Source organism: Mus musculus, chromosome 6 (assembly GCF_000001635.26).
Source record: "Mus musculus strain C57BL/6J chromosome 6, GRCm38.p6 C57BL/6J".
Taxonomy (NCBI): Eukaryota; Metazoa; Chordata; class Mammalia; order Rodentia; family Muridae; genus Mus; species Mus musculus.
In genome coordinates, this window is record NC_000072.6 from 53,437,040 (window position 1) to 53,458,364 (window position 21,325).

Here is a 21,325-nt window from a genome sequence, read left to right on the forward strand (position 1 = left end):
AACTGGAGAGACATGTCCCTTGGCATCCCCATGGTAGTTTCATGTATACTCTTCTTTTTTTCAGTAAGCTAACAAGGTTCTGGTCAGGAAGGATGGTAGATTTACCTAGCCATTCTAGAACTAGCCATTTGCCTCCTCTAGCACCACCAGCCTCCTGGCAAATGTTCTACATTGTCCTGTTTGCTTAGTACCCCTTGTGGGATGTGACCCTATTGTTTTCCGTATTCGTGGCGGTGTGAGAACCTGCCCAGGTAAGTGCTGCCACCTGTTTGCCTTCCCCATATCTTCTCCAGGACTCAGGTTCCCATTTGCTTCTGGTCCTTGCCTTTGGCTTCCTCTGTGTTCACTTGGTGGCTCTGGTTGAAGCTGATGGCATAGTACCCTTGGAGGAGACTGCTAAACACCATGTTGCATGCGTAGGAAGGCCAGGGAAGCCAGGACTTGTCATCTCTTTCTGTTAGGATCTCAGCCTTGAGGTGACTGTGCAGGACACGAGCAACTGTGGCATTGTCTCAGAAATTAGAACTATTTTGTCAATTCAGCCAACAGACAATTTATTCTGTGTCAGTTTGGAAATAGGGGGGGCCACAAGAGAAGCAAGTCAGATGAACACTTTCCTGGACTTCCTGGGACTTACTATACCAGATGCATCATGTAAATTGTGCTTCAAAGGAGAGGACAGCAGTGCTTTTAGACAAGGAGAGACATGGGGAAAGTGGCATCCAAGGTAAACCTGACAAAGAGAGAGGAGGGGAGACATTCTGAGAATAAGAGGCATCAGAAGAGAAAAGGCAGAAAGGTTGAGTCTAGATACTGTGTGTGAGGAAAATGGATGAAGTAACACTATCTCCCTAATAGCACTAGTCCTTCCCCTTATGTTGGAAGGACTCAAGTGTGACTGTCCTCCGTGTGTACGTGAGAAAATGCTGTTGATCAGTTTTCAAACAGGATGTAGTTAGGCAGAGAGGGGGCTCCGAGCTTGTGCAGGCCATGGTGTGGAGGAGATGGTCTTTATATGTAGTATGTGGTGGCTGGATGACTGAGCTAGACAGAGGGTTTGAGTCAGAAGATGTGAGCTTAGGGATAGTGTTAAGGATGAGGCTGACCATGGCCTTTTAATAGACATCATTCTGAGCTGTAGGCTTTGGAATGGGGAGGTGCATTAACAGTGGGTGAGGTTATGTCAGCTCATCAATAGCGGGGTCTCCAGAGGTCTGGGAGGGACCTGAAGAGTTGAAAGCTGGAATGGCAGCATGAAGCTGGAGGATCAGACTAGATGACAAATCCCTCCAGAACTAGTGGCTAAAAAAACAAAACAAAAAACCCAAAAAAACCAGAAAGATGGTGGTTGGAATCATAAAAACAAAATTCAAAGCGCTAAGTGAGATCACGTGCTTTGTGGTGGACTGTGACCAGGCCTGTGGACCAGCCCACTGTCCATCAAAATGCCAACAGTCAGCCATTGACGATGCATCATCTCTGTTTCTGTTGTGTGTGAGCCTATGTTAAGTATTCCTCAGGCCGAGTGTGTGTGTGTCACCTTCTTCTCAGCACTTCTGCCACCCCGTGAGCCACTGGCAGCAGCAAGAAGGCCTCTTTTTTTCTTTTTTTCTTTTCAAGTGCTAACTACACTTTATGTAGATTTACTCAGCAAACACATTATGTCAGAACCTGCCCTTGTCATCTAAGCATTCAAAAAGGAGAGGACAAGGTGGCCTTAAAAGAAATACCTGCCAGTGTATTCCAAGAGCCTTGATAGGAGGTGCGTGGGCCGAGCGGAGAGCAGAGGAGGAGGTGAAGGATGCTGCAGAGCCACTGTTGCTGGTAATTGTGGTGATAAGCACCATGGTAACTCCAGAGAGGGGTGAATGGATGCCGAATGTAGCCAACACGGCATTAAACACAGGGCTTATATCACCTAATTTAATTTTACAAAAACCTTTATAAGGTAAGACTGTTCCTGTTTCCCAAGTGAGAAATTTGAAGCACACCAATACCACATCTGTGCCTAGGAACATACAGCACTTGCTTATTGAACAACTGTGTAGAGGGCACGTCTACTGAGCACCCGCTATGAACACAGGCACTGGCTCTGCTTGGAAGAATGCAGCTGTCTCTTGAAGTGGCAGGGAGGACAGAGGGAGAAAGGGGTCCAAGACTCTGCTGAGAAGGTAACACAGTCTGGTGCTTGAGGAATGAGCTGACTCCAGAGAATATGTGCAAAGGTGAAACTGGGGTCCAACTCTTAGGAACCCTGTGTACATGAATGGTACAGGGGGAGGAGATGGGGGTGTGGCTTGCTGGATACTATTGCAAAGGTTGGTGGAGGGCATCTTGTGAATAGCTTGAAGGCACATATAGAAGGTAGCAGACAGACTACAGATGTCCCTCCATGCCACAGTGGAGTGAGCAGATGACTGGAAGGTTTTGATCACGGAGAGATCCTATGAGCGATCGGGGCATCTGATCATTTTTGATGGCCTGAGTCTGGCTTTTCTAATGCCCTCATGACTCCAGGAACAGCAACTATTGCCATTGGCTTAATTCTAATTCTAGAGTGTGGGTACGGTAGAGACATTTTCCTCTTAGCCCATGGGAATTATTTCAGTTTTTCTTGCTGATAATATAACACAACACTACAGGATGGGTAAGTGGTATCTTTAGGGGAAAGGACCTAGGTGTCTGTATTCAAGGATGTATCTTGTTGACAGGATGCTGAGAAGGATGCAAGGGCCAGAGACAGATACATGCACTAGAGCCTCTGATCTCATTCCTTCCTATTAATCCGCTAGAATTCAACCGTGGGATCCCATCCTGCACACTTTATGGAATCACCTTGTGAGTCACCTTGTGAAAGACTCACCTCTAAATATCACAGTGGGATTAAATTTTGCCTTCTCTTCCCTCACAAAGAGAATGAAATTGTAGCCCATGAACCCTTGGAGGCACACAAACTATATCTAAGCCACACCACCATATGAACCTATTAAGTGGAAACAGTGAGGGTAATAATGAGGAGGTGAGACTAGACCTGGACAGTTCTAGGTGGGTGAATCTGTAACGGAAGGGGCGGGGCCTTTGAGAGACACCGGGAAACTTTCTCACAGTTAAGGGTGGCACCTGAGAAGATGTTTATTGTCTGGGGTATTTTACTATGGTATTAAATGAGTAGCTATAAACTGCACCCAGGAAGGGCTCAGGTACTCCACCCCAGTATTAGGGCAAATGATAGAAGTCTGGGTACTGGAGGAGAGTGTGACCATTTAGGTGGGTGTGCTGTTGTGAATCACACAGACTCCAGACCGGAAAGGCCCCTGAGGGGACCATCTACTTTTGGTTTTGTGCAAGGAGCCCAGGCCACTGAGGGTTTCATCAGCCATGATCAAGCTGTTTTTACAGCACCATCTTCCCCCAAGTCAGAGAGGAGCCACGTTTGCTTTGAGATGAATTAGTGGCGTCACACTAAGCATTTGCAGGGATGAAGCTGATGAAGGTGTGGATCTGTAGACATGGTGTGATACATGGGCTGTGAGTCTCAGGACACAGTCCAGCATTACTTGACCACTCTCTGTGCTGGTCATTCAAGGAGCCCAGACAGGCTTGATGTTTTGCCATGTCCCTCTCCAAAAGGAAACATTCTCACTACACAACAATTGCAACAGCGCCGCTTCCATCTTGTGAACTTGAGCACCTGGGTCTAGGCCACTCTACTCAGTCTCTCTGTGCCTGGCTTTCCTCATCTAAGAAATAGGGCTGCTCACGTTATTTACCTCTTAGCTGGATTTTCTGACATATGGTATTCCTTCATAAGTGTCGGGCCATTATAAAAATGATTTCTATTCTTATTAGTTATGGGAAGAGCTATGAGAAGCTGCCTCCCCCACTCTGAGCTTCATGATACTTTACTATAAGGAAAGTGACACACTATGCTCTCACTCACGGTGCTGGGATAGCTCTGTTTCACATATGGTGGCAAGTCTGTCCTTAGATGGCTATCTCTGTTGTAGATTGAGAATGGTTGGTTTCTGAGAACTAAAATGGCCCAAATAATAAAGAGCTGGTGTAGACTTGACCCGATGTCTAGCTGATCCCATGCTCATGTCCCCCTGACCCTGTACCTCATCCCTTTTAAAATTCTTCAGTAGCAAACTCTTAGAAAGTAAAGATTTAAACTTGCTTATGAAAGCTGGGTGTTTTCACAAAGCCCCATACTTTTCTCTCCCTCTCTGTCCTGTAGAAGTTACCCAGTGAGCTTTCTTAACCTGCACTCTGCTGCATTCTGCTCCATCTTACTCCACTAAAGCGCAGGGTTGAGAGAGAGAGAGAGAGAGAGAGAGAGAGAGAGAGAGAGAGAGAGAGAGCTCCTACATGGCTGAACCCTGGCGCCTTTCCCCCTTTCCCATTTTGTGATTCTAATTCTTCTATACTGTACCCTCATCTGCAGAACAGCCTACTCTCTTGGCAAGACAGCCACCAAATACTGGCATAGCCATTGATAGCACCAAAGAAAAACTCAGGACCCACTACACCTCCCAAATCCCAATTCCTTCTAGAGGCATGGAACTTGTTATTCTGTGAACGTCATAGCCACCTTTTGGATGCACTTCATTGGATATTTAGCTCTGGAAAGTTCTGGAAGTCTTCATAACTTCCCTGGGCATCATTAAAATGCAGACAACTCCGAGATTGCACAACTTGGCTTGTAAATGCGCATCAGGGTGACCCTGGATCTTTATGAAGAGACTTGTAAAGTCTCCACACCTGGGCAGTTGGATAGAATGTAGATTTGAAGATAGCACTCTGGAATCTTGTGGGAATCCTCCTTGGTTGGACTGTGCATGCTAGCCTTTACTTTCATTTGTGGTCCACTTCCCTTCATCCTTCATTACCACACCCTGAAATTATAGTTATTTTTTTAAAAGAACACGGATGTACATTCTTGTACACTAAGTTGTTTTTTTGTGTATTGTGCTCCAAGCCCATGCATGCAGAAAGACAATTACCACTCTACCTCAGGCTCCCTCAGCTTGCAATCAAGACTCATTATTTCCCTGGTTCTCAACCCATTCACACCCTGCATGCCTCAGAACGGCAATGAATTGAAAGCAATGCATTTCTGGGCAAGAACAGAGGGCGATGTCAAGGGAAGGCTGAGAGGTGTCAGTCATAGATGGGGAACTTTGGTAAAGACCTTTTATAGTCTGTGGCTAAGAGACAGCACCTATCCAGATCCTTTCCATCTGGCAGAATTTTGTAACTTTTGAAAGGTTCCCTTCCACCAAAGCTTACAGTTATAGATTAAAAAAAATTACTTTGTAAGCAAATGAATCACAGTCCCAAGTGTCTGCTTTGGATATTTAATGACTCATAATATGTAGCAGAAGAGACTTGTGGAGTGCCAGAGGCGTAGAATTGACAAACTATATGGTTCTGGCTCCCCTAACCCTGTATAATGTTGAAGCTATTGAGCAAGGGGTTCCTGAGTGATTTGTCTAGGTTACGTGACACCAATGGGGGTGAGGGGGAGAATAGCATGGGTGAAACCTAACTCTCAACCTAGTACAATTTCAAAAATAGTATATGTACCTGATCATCTAAAACATGTGAGCCCATGTATAACCCATGCCTTTGCCATGGAAGAGATCTGGAAGTCACCTTGCACTGTTTCCATCCCGATGCAAGAATCCTGGATACCCCTGAGCACAGATGATGGCCATTGGTCCTGGCTTACACTAGACCCAGGGAACTGAGTATTTATGGGAGATTTTATTTTGTCTTTGGATATTTCTGCATACTAATAAAACTATTCTGACATAAGGTCAAATTTCTATTTTTTAAGTATTGACCCATAAGACAGATGGTGGCCAGAAATCGGTGGCATCATAGGTGATTGTAACTTTTGTTCTCTTTCTTAAAATATAGGCAACGATGCCCACCTTGTAGGATTGCACTACAGGTGTGCTTTATAAAGTATCTACCATAGTGTCTGCTTTAACGTAGACACATGAGTTGCAATTATTATTGACTTCTTCTTCTCCTTCTTCTTCTTCTTTTTTGAGACAGGGTTTCTCTCTATAGCCCTGGCTGTCCTGAAACTCACTTTGTAGACTGGGCTGGCCTCAAACTCAGAAATCTGCCTGCCTCTGCCTCTGCCTCCCAAGTGCTGGGATTAAAGGCGTGTGCCACAACCGCCCTGCTATTACTGATTTCTTAGCATCATGATTGCATGTTCTGCACTTATGCGCTTGGAGTGGTGCAGACTCTGTCTAATCCTGCAAATATTTGAAGGCATTTAGCATGACCCTCTAGGTCTTCCCCTCTCAGACTAAATATTCCCTGGTTCCTGGGCTGTTCTGCATGCAGTGCATTTTTAATGCATTCATTACTCTCTTTCCCTCCTATTTGTCAATTTCTCCCTTAAAATGTGGTGGCCAAATGTGGTCAGCCCAACGTACCTTATAGTGGAATAATTACTTCCCCTGATCAGGACGTTTCACTTCTAAAACAACCTAGATTTATGTTAGCATTTTTGGAAGCCAGATCACACAGTTGGCTCAAGGAAAACGTGATTCTGCTTTCCAGAACATTAGCTGTGTCTCCCAACTTTGTGTCAACTGCAGATTTGACAAGCATGATTTTTATATCTTCATCCAAACTGTTGATAAAGTTGTCGAACAAGAAAGGCCAAAGGCTGAACTTAATTCAAGGCACACACTTCTGATCTTTGTCTGTGAACTGACATCCATCCGTGCTGTCTGTTTGGCGACATTCTTTCACTAGCTTCAAATCTACCCGCCAGCACTATCAAAAATAAATCAGCAAGATAACTCACTCCTTGTGTTTTTGAAATTGCATGTTGAATTTTTCTGTATGCAAAATGCTATCCTTTTATCAATATGGCAGATTTTGAATGCAAAATTGGGACGACGTGAACTCAGAAAATAATTTCATGTTTGATTTCCTACATAATGCTGAAAGAAAACAGTCACCTCCAGGTGTGAAGTGAGGATGAGAATGCTACTGCCAGATTGCTTATTTTTCCAAAGTGTTTTAATCACTCTCTGGGTCCAAGGGAAGTCAGCATGCAGAATGTGTGTGTGTGTGTGTGTGTGTGTGTGTGTGTAAAGGGGAATTATGAAAATATAATTCAGAAGTCATCTTGTAGGACCTCAGAAAGAAACAGAGCTCTTTCAAAATTATTGGGGAAGATGTAATAAGAAGGCCTTCTTCCTAGATAATAATTACTTTCTTTTAATGATTTTCAGAAAAGGTTTTTAAGCTTTGGCATCTTGGGCTGAAATTTCATTCTCTAATTTAACACGCTATGCTTTCAAATAAAAAAAGAAGTGAACCAAGTTTCCTGTGGTGCTTCCTGAGCCTGGCTTTCCCTGGTTTACATGGCACACATAAAGAAGATTATTGGTCACTTGTAACAAAGGCCAGAAGCCAACCACTGAGCATTCTTGGGTTTCTTTGGGTACTTTCAAAGGCTTTTCTCTCCATTCTTCTGCCTTAGTTCTGACCTTCTTAGGTTCTTCAGCCTGTACCTGAGGACATGGTCCTAAACATCTAAAACTCTATTGCCGTTAACTTGCTTTCGGATTTCAAGGTGAGCAGGTGAGATGCTAGCACTCTCCAAGGCCAGGGAACAAAGGCAGAAGGCTCCACAGTCTGAATAGCCTAGGGATACTGTCCTGTGCATCACTGAGCCCTCTGCCTTCACCACACACCCACATGGTATGTGGTGATGGAGTCCCAGTGGAGAGCAAAACCGGATTTAGTTCTACTCAGTGTGGTAGCAGATGAGGGAAGGAATAGATATTTATATGATCAAGAACAGATATAATCTCATGAAAACTCCTATAGAGGAAATGGTTCCCATCATTAGAGAGGTGTGGAAATTTCCCATAGAATGGATAGTCTATGGGATAGGTGAAGGGTGAAGTCAGAACCTAAGAGCATTGCCATCCAAACAAAACAAAACAATATTGCAGGGTCCAACATGGAGTAAGATCAGAATGCAGGCAGGAGAGTTCCAAATAGGTGGGTGGGACGAGGTACTAAGAACCAGAGGGAAGAAGGGAGTAGATTAACTATTAGTTAGGGAGGGTCCTACAGTAATCAGGGATGTTATAAATGGTACTGTTAACATCTTTCAAAGCAAAGAAGCCATGCAGTGGCTGAGGGTGGGCATGCATACTAGGCCCTGTGTGCAGTGTGATGGGTTGTACATTCAGTGTAGTGTATGGGTAGGAGGAGAGAGAAGAGCCAAGTAAGAGTGAAGAAGGTCTCCCACTAAAGCAGAGGTTCTCAACCTTCCTAATGCTGTGACCCTTTAATACAGTTCCTCATGTTGTGGTGAACTTTAATCATAAAATTATATTTGCTACTTCACAGCTGTAATTGTACTACTGTTATGAACTGTGATGGAAATATCTGATATGGAGGATATCTGATAGGCAACCCTAAAGGGGTCGTGACCTACAGGTTGAGAACCCACCTCTGCTGGTAGGACCAGGCATGGAGATATAGACAGAGAAGTAATGCTTGGGACAAACTGGTTGGATTTGAAACTACATCTGGGGAACTTAAGGCAATGCAGTGCGTTTTATATTCTCCTCTGTGCTTAGAGATGTAATTCTAAACATCAAATTGTACAGCTTTCGTGATTACAGTGGAAACAGCACAATAACACGAATTTCAAAGAAGAATCGGAGTTCCTCTAGGCTTTGGACATAGTGTTGAAATGTGGGTGATTATAAGAAATATGGAGATATGAGTATCTTTGAGGAGATGAACATACAGAAGATAACCCGCACCATGGTCTGGGTGTGTAAGGACGCTAAAGTTCACTTTTAAGAAGAATAACACATGATGTATATTTTCATCGTTATTCTCGTGACTTTTGAAGCCTTAGATCCTATAAAAGAAAATGCAGCAAACTCCCGCCTGCACGGAAACCTGTCTCTACACACCATTTCCTTCCTCCGCCATTTGCCTAGCCACAGAATTTCCTCATGCCAGAAAATCCTTCCGGTGTGCAAGAGGAGCTTTCAGGTCACACGTATATATATTTGAGCCTTTGGGACCCCGTGATGACATAGTCAAGACTCAGTCTAAGCCAGGTGCCTGTTTTCCATCTGAACTCCTTACAAATTACAAATTGTGTGGTTAGGGCTCAGAAATCAGAAACCTGGGAAAGGTGTCACGTGATGGGTGTAGCCACCCCCAGTACCTGACATGTTATCACTGTCATTTAACACATAGTGCAGGAAATCCTGCTCTTGGCAGAAGAAATTCAAAGGGCCACTTCATGATCTCCTTTGATTTCTTTCCCCCTGGGTAACACCAAAGTGTGGACAAATATATACTTTTTTTTCCCTCAAGTGAATTGCAAGTGACACTCCATTTTTCCCCCGCATCTTCATCTTATTTTCCTATCAACCTCTGGAACTCCCCGGCCCTTCTAGGCTGACGGACATGTTGCCTGCCTGCCCAGGGGTCTGCTGCAGACTCTTGCCTGTGCCTTGATGTCCGTGCATCTTCTCTCGTTTGCCAGGTTCTGACTTTGTCACATGTCAGCCCTCATGCCTTGATCAGTCTTCTTCGGCCTCCATATGCATTCCCACCTTGGTGCCCCACTGGCTTGCTTTTCTACCTAATATACTTATTTAACGCATTTTTGTTTTAGCTTATTTCAAACCCCACAGCTTTCATCAGGATCATCAGAAATCCAGGCATGGCAGTAGCCCGTTGTGTGACTCGGATATTGCTTCTTTAGTTCATCTGGGCAATAGCGTTTGTTGAAGGGCTACTCTGCTCCATGTACCATCATTCCAATAATCCATGTGGTTGCCAGAGGGTGATTTTAAGACATGGAAATATGTTGTGTTATTCTTGACACTGGAGCCCAGGGCCCCAATTTGATCTAGTAGAGCCATCACATTGTAGAATCTACATTAGAACCTACTTTTAGAACTTATATTGGAATCTACACAGTTTATAGATTGTTTAGCACCATGATTATATCTAGAAAAATATGATTCTTTGAAAAGAAGGTAGGTGGCTATAGTGTTGTAGAACTGAAAGCAAGGAAATCGACCTGGTATGATGCATACACGGAATCAAGATGGATGAAATCCACAAGATCACAGCACCCTGTACCACCATTTTCTGGTGCAGTGTGCATCACTTAGTCAGGTGAGGTATACACTACCCATCCTTACTTCCTGCCACATGAGCCTTCCCTCAGGATGGCTGGTGGCAGTATGCTCAGCAAATGTCAAGGCATTTATTTCCAGGTATGTTTCACTTTTTGGATAAGTATTTATTTTGCACCTCCTCTTAACTGTTCAGGTATAGCAAGAAAAATGAATCCTTGCCTTGCTAGAAGCTCTAACTCTGTTTAGGCAACACGGTCAGATTTCCAGCTTTGGCCTTGGAGGTGTGGGGAGTAGATGAAACATTGGCTCCTTCTGACCTTTCTCCTCTGTCTTCTCTGGGCAGAATATCTCCATGCATAATACAGTTGGTGGGACCATGACGGGACCCGGAGCTCACCAGCTAGGCAGCACTCGGATGCCCAACCATGACAGCAGCGTTGTGATTCAGCAAGCCATGCCTTCTCCCCAGTCCAGCTCGGTCATCACTCAGGCTCCTTCCACCAACCGCCAGATTGGGTAAGAAGACTTCCTCTCTGTCTCTGGAAGAGCTCAGGCAACCTTTTGTATATTCTCCCTGGTTCTAGTGCTTGGATTTGTTGTTTTTCCCGTCTGATATGATGCTGCCAAAAGAGTGATGCTTTGGATGAGAAAAGGCGTCTCCGTTTGCTTGGGGCTATTTTGATCCTAGATGTCGAGGGGGAAAGCTATTCATTATGTGACCTTATTTCTTCAAATAAGATTTGTGAATGGCAGACAAAATTAGTGGTGTCATGCAGACCGCAGAAGACTGCTCAGGAGCAATGGTCGGTGGCAACAGAGAGGAGTTCTGCTAGCCCAGGCACCTCCTGGCAGTGTGACCCCAACCACAAACTCCTTCCTAGGGGGTTTGCAGCTGCTTGGCTGGGACACCTGTGTATTCCACAACTTGCCATTCTTTCTGGTCTTTCTTCCCACCTCTCTTTCTTGTTATTTCTTTCTCGTCAGCCCTTCCTGGCCTTTCCATTGGCCTATACTTGTAAGCAGGGCCCTTCCCTCTCATTTATGAAACAAGGCAATATTAAGACCTTGAGGGAAACTGGTAGAAGTATCTTGACATCTATACATATCATGTCTTGGAAATTGTTCTCGCTTCTTTACATCATATGACTGGTTTGGCCCCTTGCTGCAGAGTGTGGTCTGACCATCAGCAATGCGGGCATTACTCATCAATTTCTTAGAAACGCCGAATTCTTAACCTCCCCACTTCCTTATCTCCAGAATGAGGATGGAGTTTGTTCTTTACATGCCTCTGAAGAGAGGCACTGACTTCTTGTGCGTACATTGATGGGCACTGGCAATTGGCTGCCCCTGAAACCAGAAGGGGAACTTGCTGTGTGCTGTACTCACCTCCAAATGCAGTCTGAATTCTCAGGGGGCTACTAGCTGTGGTGACTTAAAACACAATTTTGAGGCTTCCTTACAATTTTTCCTAGTGCCTTTTCCCTGAGAACAAGAGTGGGCACAGGACAAAGCCTTGGCTCACTCCTTGAGTGCCCTAGAATAGGGAACTGTGTCTCAGACTTCTCGGTTAGGTGACTCAGAGGGACAAAGCACAGGCAGTGAGTGTGGATGTCCGGGTCCTTGCTTTTGCTTTAAAATGCGGGTATCGTCCTAGCCAAGTATCTTTGCTAATGGTTTCTTCTCAAGCAACTTGAAAAGCAAGTATTGCCACTATCTCTAAACCACAATGTCCTTGGAAGGTAATGTGGCTTCATTAAAGATGGTGTCTGCATCCCGGGGGACTCCTTTTTCTCTTGGGCCCTGGCTGCGGGCAGACAATTCACAGCTGGACCAGCTAATTATAATTATTTTATTTTTCTTTCAAGGGGGGAAAAGCATAAAATGTGCTAGAGTTTACTAGCAGTTTTACAGCATTCTTCCCCCCCTGCAGCCCTCGCCTGCCCCTTGTACCCCTGCCCACAACCCTCTCTGAGGCCCTTAGTGTTCCCCATTGTTAACGCAGCACTGGGTTTTATGAAGCAATCCTTTTAAGGCTAGCACTAAATTTTAAGATGGGTGTTGACTCTGTCAATAATTTACCCAGCTGGCCCCAGACTGTACATTTTGGGTGACATTTGTAGGCTGTGTCACTCTGCCGTTCTTTCTGCTTCTTGGGGGCGTTGTGTGTATGTGTTCTAGGAGATAATTGTTACTTCTAGGGCTCTGTCTCTGTCTCGTTGCCCAGCTTGAGGGAGGCTATTTCTTTTCTCCAGATCCTTCCCTGTTGTGCTTACTCTGTTGATTCAAAACCCCCACATCCTGTCACTCCTGGGCTTCTTCTCCTCCACGTGACCCATCCAAAGCTCTGCCCAGATGATCGAGGGGCTCAGCAGGACCCAGCCCTGCCCTTCTCACCAGTGGATTGAGTATGGAACCCTAGGTGGTAACACTTGGGGATGGTTGGCTCTTTTATTTCCCTCAGCAAAGAGGAAATGAGTGCTCATTTTAAAATACGAGTTCCCCTGGGAGATGTCGGCAAATGAGCATTTGAAATTGCAGATAGCTTTTTAAAAATTTCTAGTGTGTGTGTGTGTGTGTGTGTGTGTGTGTGTGTGCGTATGGGCACATGCATGAGCATAGAGAACCATATTGTAGTAATATTCTGATTTTTATCACAACCTCAAATATTTAAGTGTCAAAATCTGGCCAAGCCACCTGCAAATGTTTGTCATGGCGATTGGCCAACAAAAACAGCACACAGCAATGAAAGTCTTCATTCAGGCTAGGTGCTGAAGCTGCATCCAGCCAGAGAGACTGGGACCCACCTGTGCCCACGCATAACACTCTTGTGCTGTGGCCAGCGGGTGTATTCACAACTGGAACTTTGCAGGAGACGGGACTGCCTGACTCCTATCCCTGTCTTTTCTTCCCTTTCACTGGGGCTTAGATTCTGTAGCCAAGTCTCTCTCTCTCTCTCTCTCTCTCTCTCTCTCTCTCTCTCTCTCTCTCTCACTGTCTCTCTGTCTCTGTCTCTCTCTGTCTCTGTCTCTGTCTCTCTCTTCTTCCCTCCCTCCTTCCCTGCCCCCACCCCCTTTTCATGCTGTAAAGGTTAAGCTTAGAGGCTTGGCATAAAGGTCTGCAAAATGGATGTGATGCCAGTTATCAGTAAAGCCTTCCACGACCAAGGGTACATACCCTTGTAGGAATCTAGTTTTCACACTTGGGCTGAGGGGGGCAGACACTGAGACAAAGCAGACCAAAACAAGTGAAGAAATATTAAGTATGTGGACACGCAGCAGCTTCAGCTTCTATTCTATTCCACAGCAACCCCTGCTATGCCCTTTGCTCAATTCTGTAAAAGTAGTGCTATTATCTCAATAGAAACTGCAGGGAAGTATAAATATCCCAAATTGCACTTGGGTGGTTAGACAGGCTAGAAAAACACACAGCTCTGGCGAATGTGGGAGGCATCTCCAAACCAGTGACTGCTTGTGCTCAGTAAAACTGGCAGATGCCCTGTCGGGAAGAGTGTCTTTGGCTGATTGATGGGGGTGTTTTAGGAGATAAGTTTCCCAGATGGGGTTAAAAAAAATGAGCTATGGGTTGTGGAGAGACAAGAGAGACAGAAAACAAGCATGTGTTAGCTAGAGATGAAATCGATTTAGCCTTGAACCAGCTATGTGGCACATTCCAAACAGTATCTCTACCCCAGTCATTTTTACTAGATATCGTATAACACGCTCATTAACTCAGGATCAAGTCAGCCAAGGCTGGGAACGATGGCACAGGAGCAGATAATCGCAATGTAAATCCCACGCGCCTCTCAGTGTCTCTCTTAACATGAGGCATTTCTCGAGGAGCAGGGGGTTAGTGGAGAATCTAGGTGGTGATCCTAATAGAGCCAAGCGTTCTTAGAGAAGTCCGTTTCCCTCTGAGGTGCTAGGTGATACATGCGCAGTCCCTCTTCGGGTGGGTGATGCAGATAATAAGGAAGGACACGGAGTTCTTCAACAACGTTCTACAGTAGAGGGTTCTGACAGGTTGCTAGAGGCACTGTTGACCCACTGACCTATTCTATGGATTTTCTTCTTGCTTTTTACTTCTCTGTATACTGGGTAAATGCATGCTCATGATGAGGGAGGCATCACAGTAATCGCTTATAATGAAAATTGTATGCATTAGAATATATACACGTGAAACATTTTGGTTGCATTAGTTAGCCAAATGTGGCAATACAGAGTGCATATATGAAGCTGCTTAGGTGGTAAATCCCTCCCTGATTTCACTCAGATTCTAGTCCGTGGGGTACAAATGCCTACATCATGCATAGTAAGTGGGTATGGGGTCATAAACTCTATTTGCACGGAGCTGAGGCTAGGCAACTCTACTTCCCCATAATAAACAGTGCAGAGTGTTGGGAGTCAAACTTGTTTTATATAAGAAGGCGCCGTTAGCATGGATTCCACATCTTCACACCCAGCCTATGCTGCTTTCTGGTGCTTCCTTGCAATTCCTTATGCTATGTCATGGACAGTGTCCAGTGATGGTCCCTCGGGCACACGGAGGAAAACCAACAAAAACAAACCATAAAGAATAAAAATCGAAAGTAAAGCATAGGTGGCAAGGCACGGCTGCTTTCTCCAAGGAGAACAAGGAGGCTCCGCTGTGTGGATTGCCATTGTCATTCGGAGTGCCATTAGCTAGGGACGGGGTGGGCGTTCAGAGGCAAGGAGCTCCTAGCACTATTCCTGTGTGAAAAAGAAATAAGGCGAGGTTGAGAAGTGCTGCATTCACAGACAGGGAGTTTAAAAATCAAGATAATAGGACACCACAGTTTAAAATGTGCTGCAAATCCCACGTTTGATATCATTATTAAGAGTTTTCCTAAATACCTCAACCAACCTAAGCCTAGCTGTGGCTGTCACTGTCCACCATAGGCTTACGTTGGGGACATCCTGGCCAGTTCCTTCCTGTCGGAGGCAGTGGGGTTAGATTTCAGGTTGTCTTGCAACTGCAACCCTCAGTCAGGACAAGTCGATGCTGCCTTTAAGTAATTCAGACCAGAATCCATTATTTCCTGCTTTGTGTTCGGCTGAATATCATGGCTATGAGCATAGCTTTATTGTTTAAAAATTGCTAGATCTTTCACAGCCCCGAGAACATTTACGAGGGCCCTTCAGGGGGATTGCTTTCTGAGAGGGCTGACAGACTTAACCATATGGCTTCCGTTAAATCCCAGGCAGAGCCTTGAGAAATTACCTCTGACAAGGGGGCCAGCAGCCTTCCACTCACAGGGTTTTATGTGTGGAACAAAGCATTAAGTACTGATACCTGAGGAAATAGAATGTTTCTGAACAGTCAGAGGCTGTAACACCACATAGTATTATAGCCAGACGAAGGAAGGGGTGGAGCCGGAAGACAGGGGCACATGGCTCAGTGTCCCAAAGTCCAGCAAAGCAGCCCTTGCTCTTGTCTCCAAATCTGGCTACATACAGCCTCTGGTACCTCAGCAACCATTGTATGTTTGTGTCTCAGCTCCTCATCTGGAACACAGAAAGGCTGGTCTGCTTGGCAGAGAAAACTGTAGCTCCTTCAGTGGGTTCAACTCGTTGTTAGAAAGATCCTTGGTCAAGAGGCTGACAGTGAGGATAGAGATGCTGATGTGGGCCCCATGCTTACAACGTGAGAGCTCTGAGGTAGCTCTGTACGCTGTTTCCTGTCCTTCTCCAGTGGCTCGAGAGGTAGGCGTATGCTCCACCCCATCTCTGTTTTATTGCCCAGGAAGGAAAGTCACATGTCCTCAGTCACCAGCCAGTGATGGACAGAGTTGTCTTGTTGCATCCCAAAGTACACATTGCCTCCCTCATGCCACGGAAGACACAGGGCAGTGTCTGAAATAAGAGAATCATGCGCACACGGGAGCTGGCTGAGGCTCAGCCTGGTCACTGTGTAAGAGTATGTGTTCATCTACTAATTGGGTAGCCCAGGGCAGACATAGATGAGCGTTTGGAGCGGACAGCAGCTGCTTCCTTCTGTTGGGAGACTCTAAGGGACAGAGACCCAAGAATGTTGTAAGTATTTGGAAGCAGAGTAGACCCATGTCTTGGAGACTCGCTGAGTCAAACACCTCATATTCAGGAAGACTGAAGTCTTTGAAGTCTCTGACACTTGGTGGCTCAGCTCTGGCCTTCCTGGCTTGCAAGGGAACCACCATTCCCTACTGTGAATTGAAGCCTGAAGCTTAGAGTCTCATTTCTGTACCTGAAAAGCGGAGGCCTGTCTCGTAAGCTTCCAGGAAAGTGTCTCCATATTTGTTCGCCTGTGTATTCTAAAGCAGACATGGGGGAGGCTTAGCTGCAGAGAAAGTAGCCAGGGAGCACCATTTTGTGCCTACAGTAAATGTTGACAGGTTGCTGTGTGTGAGGCCAATCAGGAAGATTTGCAAGGAAAACAGTTTGCCCATCCCAGTGATGCTAGGTAGGAGGGGGCTCATGGGAAAGCTAAGAGCTATTTGTTCTGAGGGTGTGAGGTCCAGACAATTCACTGTCTGCCATGTAAGGGTTTATCTCAAATCTCAGTTTCCCAAGGCCATGTCCCTCCATCTACACAAGAAGGGAGTCAAACGCATAAATAAGAAAGTCAGTCCCTCCTCCAAATTACACAATGTCTCTCTTTCCTGTTCCAAATTTACTATGATTATTATGATTTTTGTTTGCTTTCCAGAAGCTGAGTTTGGTGAGAGCTGTAGACTGTTTGAATACCAGGATATGTCCATATGTCCAAGAGAATGTGACCAGAACAGAATCCAGGAACAAGTGGGAAAGGGGGTCCACGCAGTCAACAGGCCTTGTTTGGAAAGCCAGGGAGACCTGCCTCTGACTCCGCTGCTGGCTGGATAGGCTCAGCATCTTCTCCATCCCTATACCCCTCATTCATTCCACATGCAACTCTATTATGTGGGAATCATTGCACCCACTTTACAGTTGGGTAAAGTGAGGCTCACTTTCCTTGGTGATGAATGAATCACCAATGAATAAGCTGACGCAGATGTAAAGCTGGCCCACCTACTCTACCCTTCCATTCCTCCCCTGGGAAATGGCAGGACTTGCCAGAAGAATCCAGTCTCCTTTCCTAGACCCAAAGGTACTAGTGTTCATAACTAATTTAATTGTAAAGGTGAGGTGGTTGGGTGCACAGAGCTGTGTGCGTCGATGCACAGGCTCTCCTCTTGGACTCCATTTGTTGCTTTTTTTTTTTCTCCTGTTTTTGACACGGGCAACTTAAAGAAGGGTGTTTGACAAAAAAAAAAAATGTTGGAGTTCATTTTGTGGGAGTGGCAGTCATGGCGGCAGCTTGTCACATGGCACCTACCCACAGTCAGGAGGCAGAGAGAGGAAAACAAATGCTGATGATAAGCTCTGACACTCTCACTTTCTCTCTCTCTCTCTCTCTCTCTCTCCCCCCTCTCTCTCTCTTTCTCTCTCTCACTTGGGACCTCAGCCTACAAAATGGTAAAGCTCAATTATAATATGAGCCTTCCTCAATTAATCCAACTCAGAGGTTTTACTCCTAGGTGTTTCTAAATCCTGCTATGTCAACAATCAATATTATTTCCCACACTGACCTCGTCAAGAAAAATTTAAAGCAAAGTCTTATTAATTCTTTGAGCACGTCATGCGTGCACACATATGTTCTCAGCATATTCTCCCTGACATGTCTCCTAAGTGCTCCCAAAGCTGCTCCCCAAACCCTTCCTCTCCCACCTCCTTGTTCTCTGAGCTCTGTTTTTTAACTCACAATCCGGTTTGCGCTGCCCATACCCTCCTGAGTATAAATCTATACACTGAAGTATGGGCAACCTACCAGGGCCACACAGACTCACTTTTCTCCCTCAAAAGTCAGTAGCTACGAGTCCTTCCTCACCTAGGTAGGGTTGGAGATTTGTGAGCCCTTCCCCTTCCAATCAGAATTTGCTTGGCAGACTCCAGGCATCTAGATAACAGCATCATTGGATTTTTCTGGTGAGTCCCACCATTTCCCAGGAGAGGAATGGGGAAGGGTAGGGTAGGCGGCCCACTTTGCCTCTGCTTTGGCTCCTTATGATGATGACCCAAAGTGAGTGAGTGAGTCTCTGAGCCTCACTTTACTCAACTGGAAAGTGGGTGCAATAACTCCCATGTAATAGAAGTTGGTGTGGAATGAATGAGTGGCTATGGAGATGGAGAAAAGGCTGGGGCTATCCAGCCAGCAGTGGAGTCTAGCGGCAGGTCTCCCTGGTTTTCCAAACAAGGCCTGTTGACTGCTGGAGGATCCCCCTTTCCCACTTGTTCCTGGGTTCTATTCTGGGCATGCTCTCGGCAACATATGGACACACCCTTGAGTTCAGATGGTCTATGGCTCTCACCAAACTCAGCTTCCTGGAGAGTCTGTGATTTGCATGTTACTTCCTCTCCCTTCCCCAGTGGTGTTCAGCTCAGAGAGCCTAGAGGGCTGAGCAGTGAGGGGAGTGTTAAAGAGAAGATGGAGATAATGACTCATCCTGTTTCCATAGTACTGGGATCACAGCGGGTGGGGCCATTTGGATGAACTGGTAAGGTCAATGGAGCCAAACTCTACTTTTAAAATCATTCTGCTGCCTCGAGTTAAGCCACAGTATATTTTTAGTGGCAAAATTAAACAAAACCACAACATTATAGGTGAGTATTCCAAACCATGCCTCTCTAAAACACTGAAAAAAAAATGACTTTAAAATAACCCAAACTGAACTACCCAACACTCTTAAAGGTGACTGTGGGCTTTTATAGTCCAGGTGCACCCAAATGAAAAGGGTATGTATATATACACATTTTCTAATATTTTGTTTAACTGGAACATAATTTAGGCTCTTTGACTGGTGTGGCGCCTTATTCAAAACACTTGAAGCATTTTCCAGCTGTATCCAGTGTATTCTGAATAGCAAGGGTTTTCCTATGTCATGAATGCTCTTGTATAGTTTTCTTCTTTCATGACACAAGGTGACAAGCAAGAATAAGATTGTAAGAGGAAAGCAGAATACCAGAGGCACAGGCGCTTGCCACACCAAGCCAGGCGTGTGACTCAGTCCCTGAGGCCAACATGTGGCTGGTGAGGTTGCGCTCTGCTCTCTGTGCCTCATGGCACATGCGCATTCTCGCAAGGTGAATAAAGGCAATGAATTTAAAGAGAAAAATAACCTCTGTGGATTCAGGATTTCTTTGCTTATATTCTGGGAAATATGAATAGTTCCCTGTTGTCTAGAAAGATTGTTTTTAGAAGGGCTCATTTTTTTTTATTTCTCTGACACCCTGACATTACTCGCCCGTGGGAAGATGAAGTGCTAAAGCTGGCATCCTCGAGGTGCTGACTGTCCCATCTTAGACTGGAGAGAGGACAACGATGTAGATGAAGATCCCCACTTTCAATAAGGAGGAAAGTGTGCTGCAGAACGGGCCAGAATGTGTTGTCAGTGGAAGGCAATGATGTCTGTGGGGAGAGTCAGGTGGATGTGGAAATGGGGTGGGGGAGGGCATGCATCCAGAGCCATCCGACCTCTCTTCCCTCCCTCCTGTTTTCTGCTCGCTCCAAAAAAGAAAGAAGCTGGACTTGGAAAAGTTAGAGACTTTTCACCTAAAAGGAAAAAAAGTGTACATAGGCTTTCAGAGATTACATGTACTTCAATCTCCTTTTATTGTGCATATAGATGGTATTTATTTATCTTGGTTCTGTAGGTAGGTTCTTTACAGAGAAACATAAGAGTGTGTCTGTTGAGATTTCTTCTTCCTCCTCCTTCTCCTCATCTTCTTCTTACTCCTCCTCTTCTTTTTCTTCTTCCTCTTCCTCCTCCTCTTCCTCCTCTTCCTTCTCCTCTTCCTCTTCTTCCTTCTCTTCCTCCTTCTTTTCTTTCTTTTCCTCTCTTTCTTTGTATCTGTCTTACTCTGCATGTATGTGTGTGTGTGTGTGTGAGAGAGAGAGAGAGTTATAGAGCAAATGTGTGAAACTTTGAGTGCCCCACCTCAAGCCACAGACAACCCATCTAATATTGAGTGCACTGCGTTCCATAATTATTATTGCCATTAGGAATAATTATTATTTGCCCCGTTGAGTTGGCAGTTTGGAGCCTGCCCGAGACTGAGGCTTCTCACAGGAGCCATGGAACACAAAGGACAAAACAATCACCCATAAGTGCTTGAACACGTTTGCACCACACCCTTCTCTTGGTTCAACTTCATTGGGTTTCCTACTGGTACAAAGGAGGCCCAATGACACACAGAAGGTCTTTGACTGTATAACTAAATTCTTGGCTTTTCTTAAGTTTGAAGGTGAAAATCAGTTCTTTTGAAGCCTTCAAGTTTATTTAAAAATTCAAGAACAAATGAGAAAATGGCTCTTCAGTGAGAGGGTAAGCTGAAGTGGCTTAGTCCAAAATGTAGGAAAAATGAAGGGAGTCAACAAACAGAAAGCAGAGAGCCTGTTTGGAGGTGGATTATGTACAACTTTGCCTGTCTATTCGCTTGCTTATCTGTTTATTAGTGCATTTAAGATTTTGAGACAGATACTGGGCCCTCACCTGCAATTTTTCTTAGTTAGCCTACTTGGCCACAGACGCGATGGCCTGCACATTCTTTGCTGTTTCTCATTCCTTGTGCTGTCTTACATGAAGTGCCTGAGCCACAAACATCCCCCATGCCTTCCTCAGGGAGTCATGAAGGCCAACAGAATCTGGTGTTCCTTAACCAGTGTAGTGCTCACTGCAGACACTGTGCCTGCTAAAAGTGACACCAGACACAGAAGGAAAAGAATCAGGACAAGTCATTCTTGTAGATGAACTTTCTCCAAGTCACTTCCTGGGTTCCTTGCCAAGCCTGTCCCACTGTCATGGGTGCCTAAAAGGAACAACACATGCCCCGAGTGTGGGGTCTCTCTCCTTAGCCCCTTTTTCCCCAAAGTGGGTGGTTGTTAGATCAAGTAGCTAAGCCAGACAGACACCTCCCACCCCAAGAGCTACCAGAAAAACTGCCGAATGTCTGTAGTTGGCATCTCAGGTCCAACATGACTGATTGTCAGCTGTTTCTACAGACACCCAAACAGTCCATCCGTTCTCCTCAGCCAAGCTGCCGCTGCTCCTGTGGTCAGAGAAGACCAGGGTCACCTAGCCGGAAGCCAGG

At 45.4% G+C, this 21,325-nt stretch overlaps 1 protein-coding gene across 4 annotated transcripts in view; it reads left to right on the plus strand.

Moving 5' to 3' along the window:
* Positions 1 to 21,325, plus strand: part of Creb5 (cAMP responsive element binding protein 5) — a 413,139-nt gene that overhangs the window by 149,814 nt on the left and 242,000 nt on the right. For all 4 annotated transcript variants that reach the window (XM_017321523.2, NM_001327821.1, XM_017321522.2 and 1 more), the window contains one exon: positions 10,507 to 10,679. In XM_017321523.2, the coding sequence (XP_017177012.1) occupies positions 10,507 to 10,679 (173 nt within the window). The remainder of the gene's footprint in view (positions 1 to 10,506; positions 10,680 to 21,325) is intronic.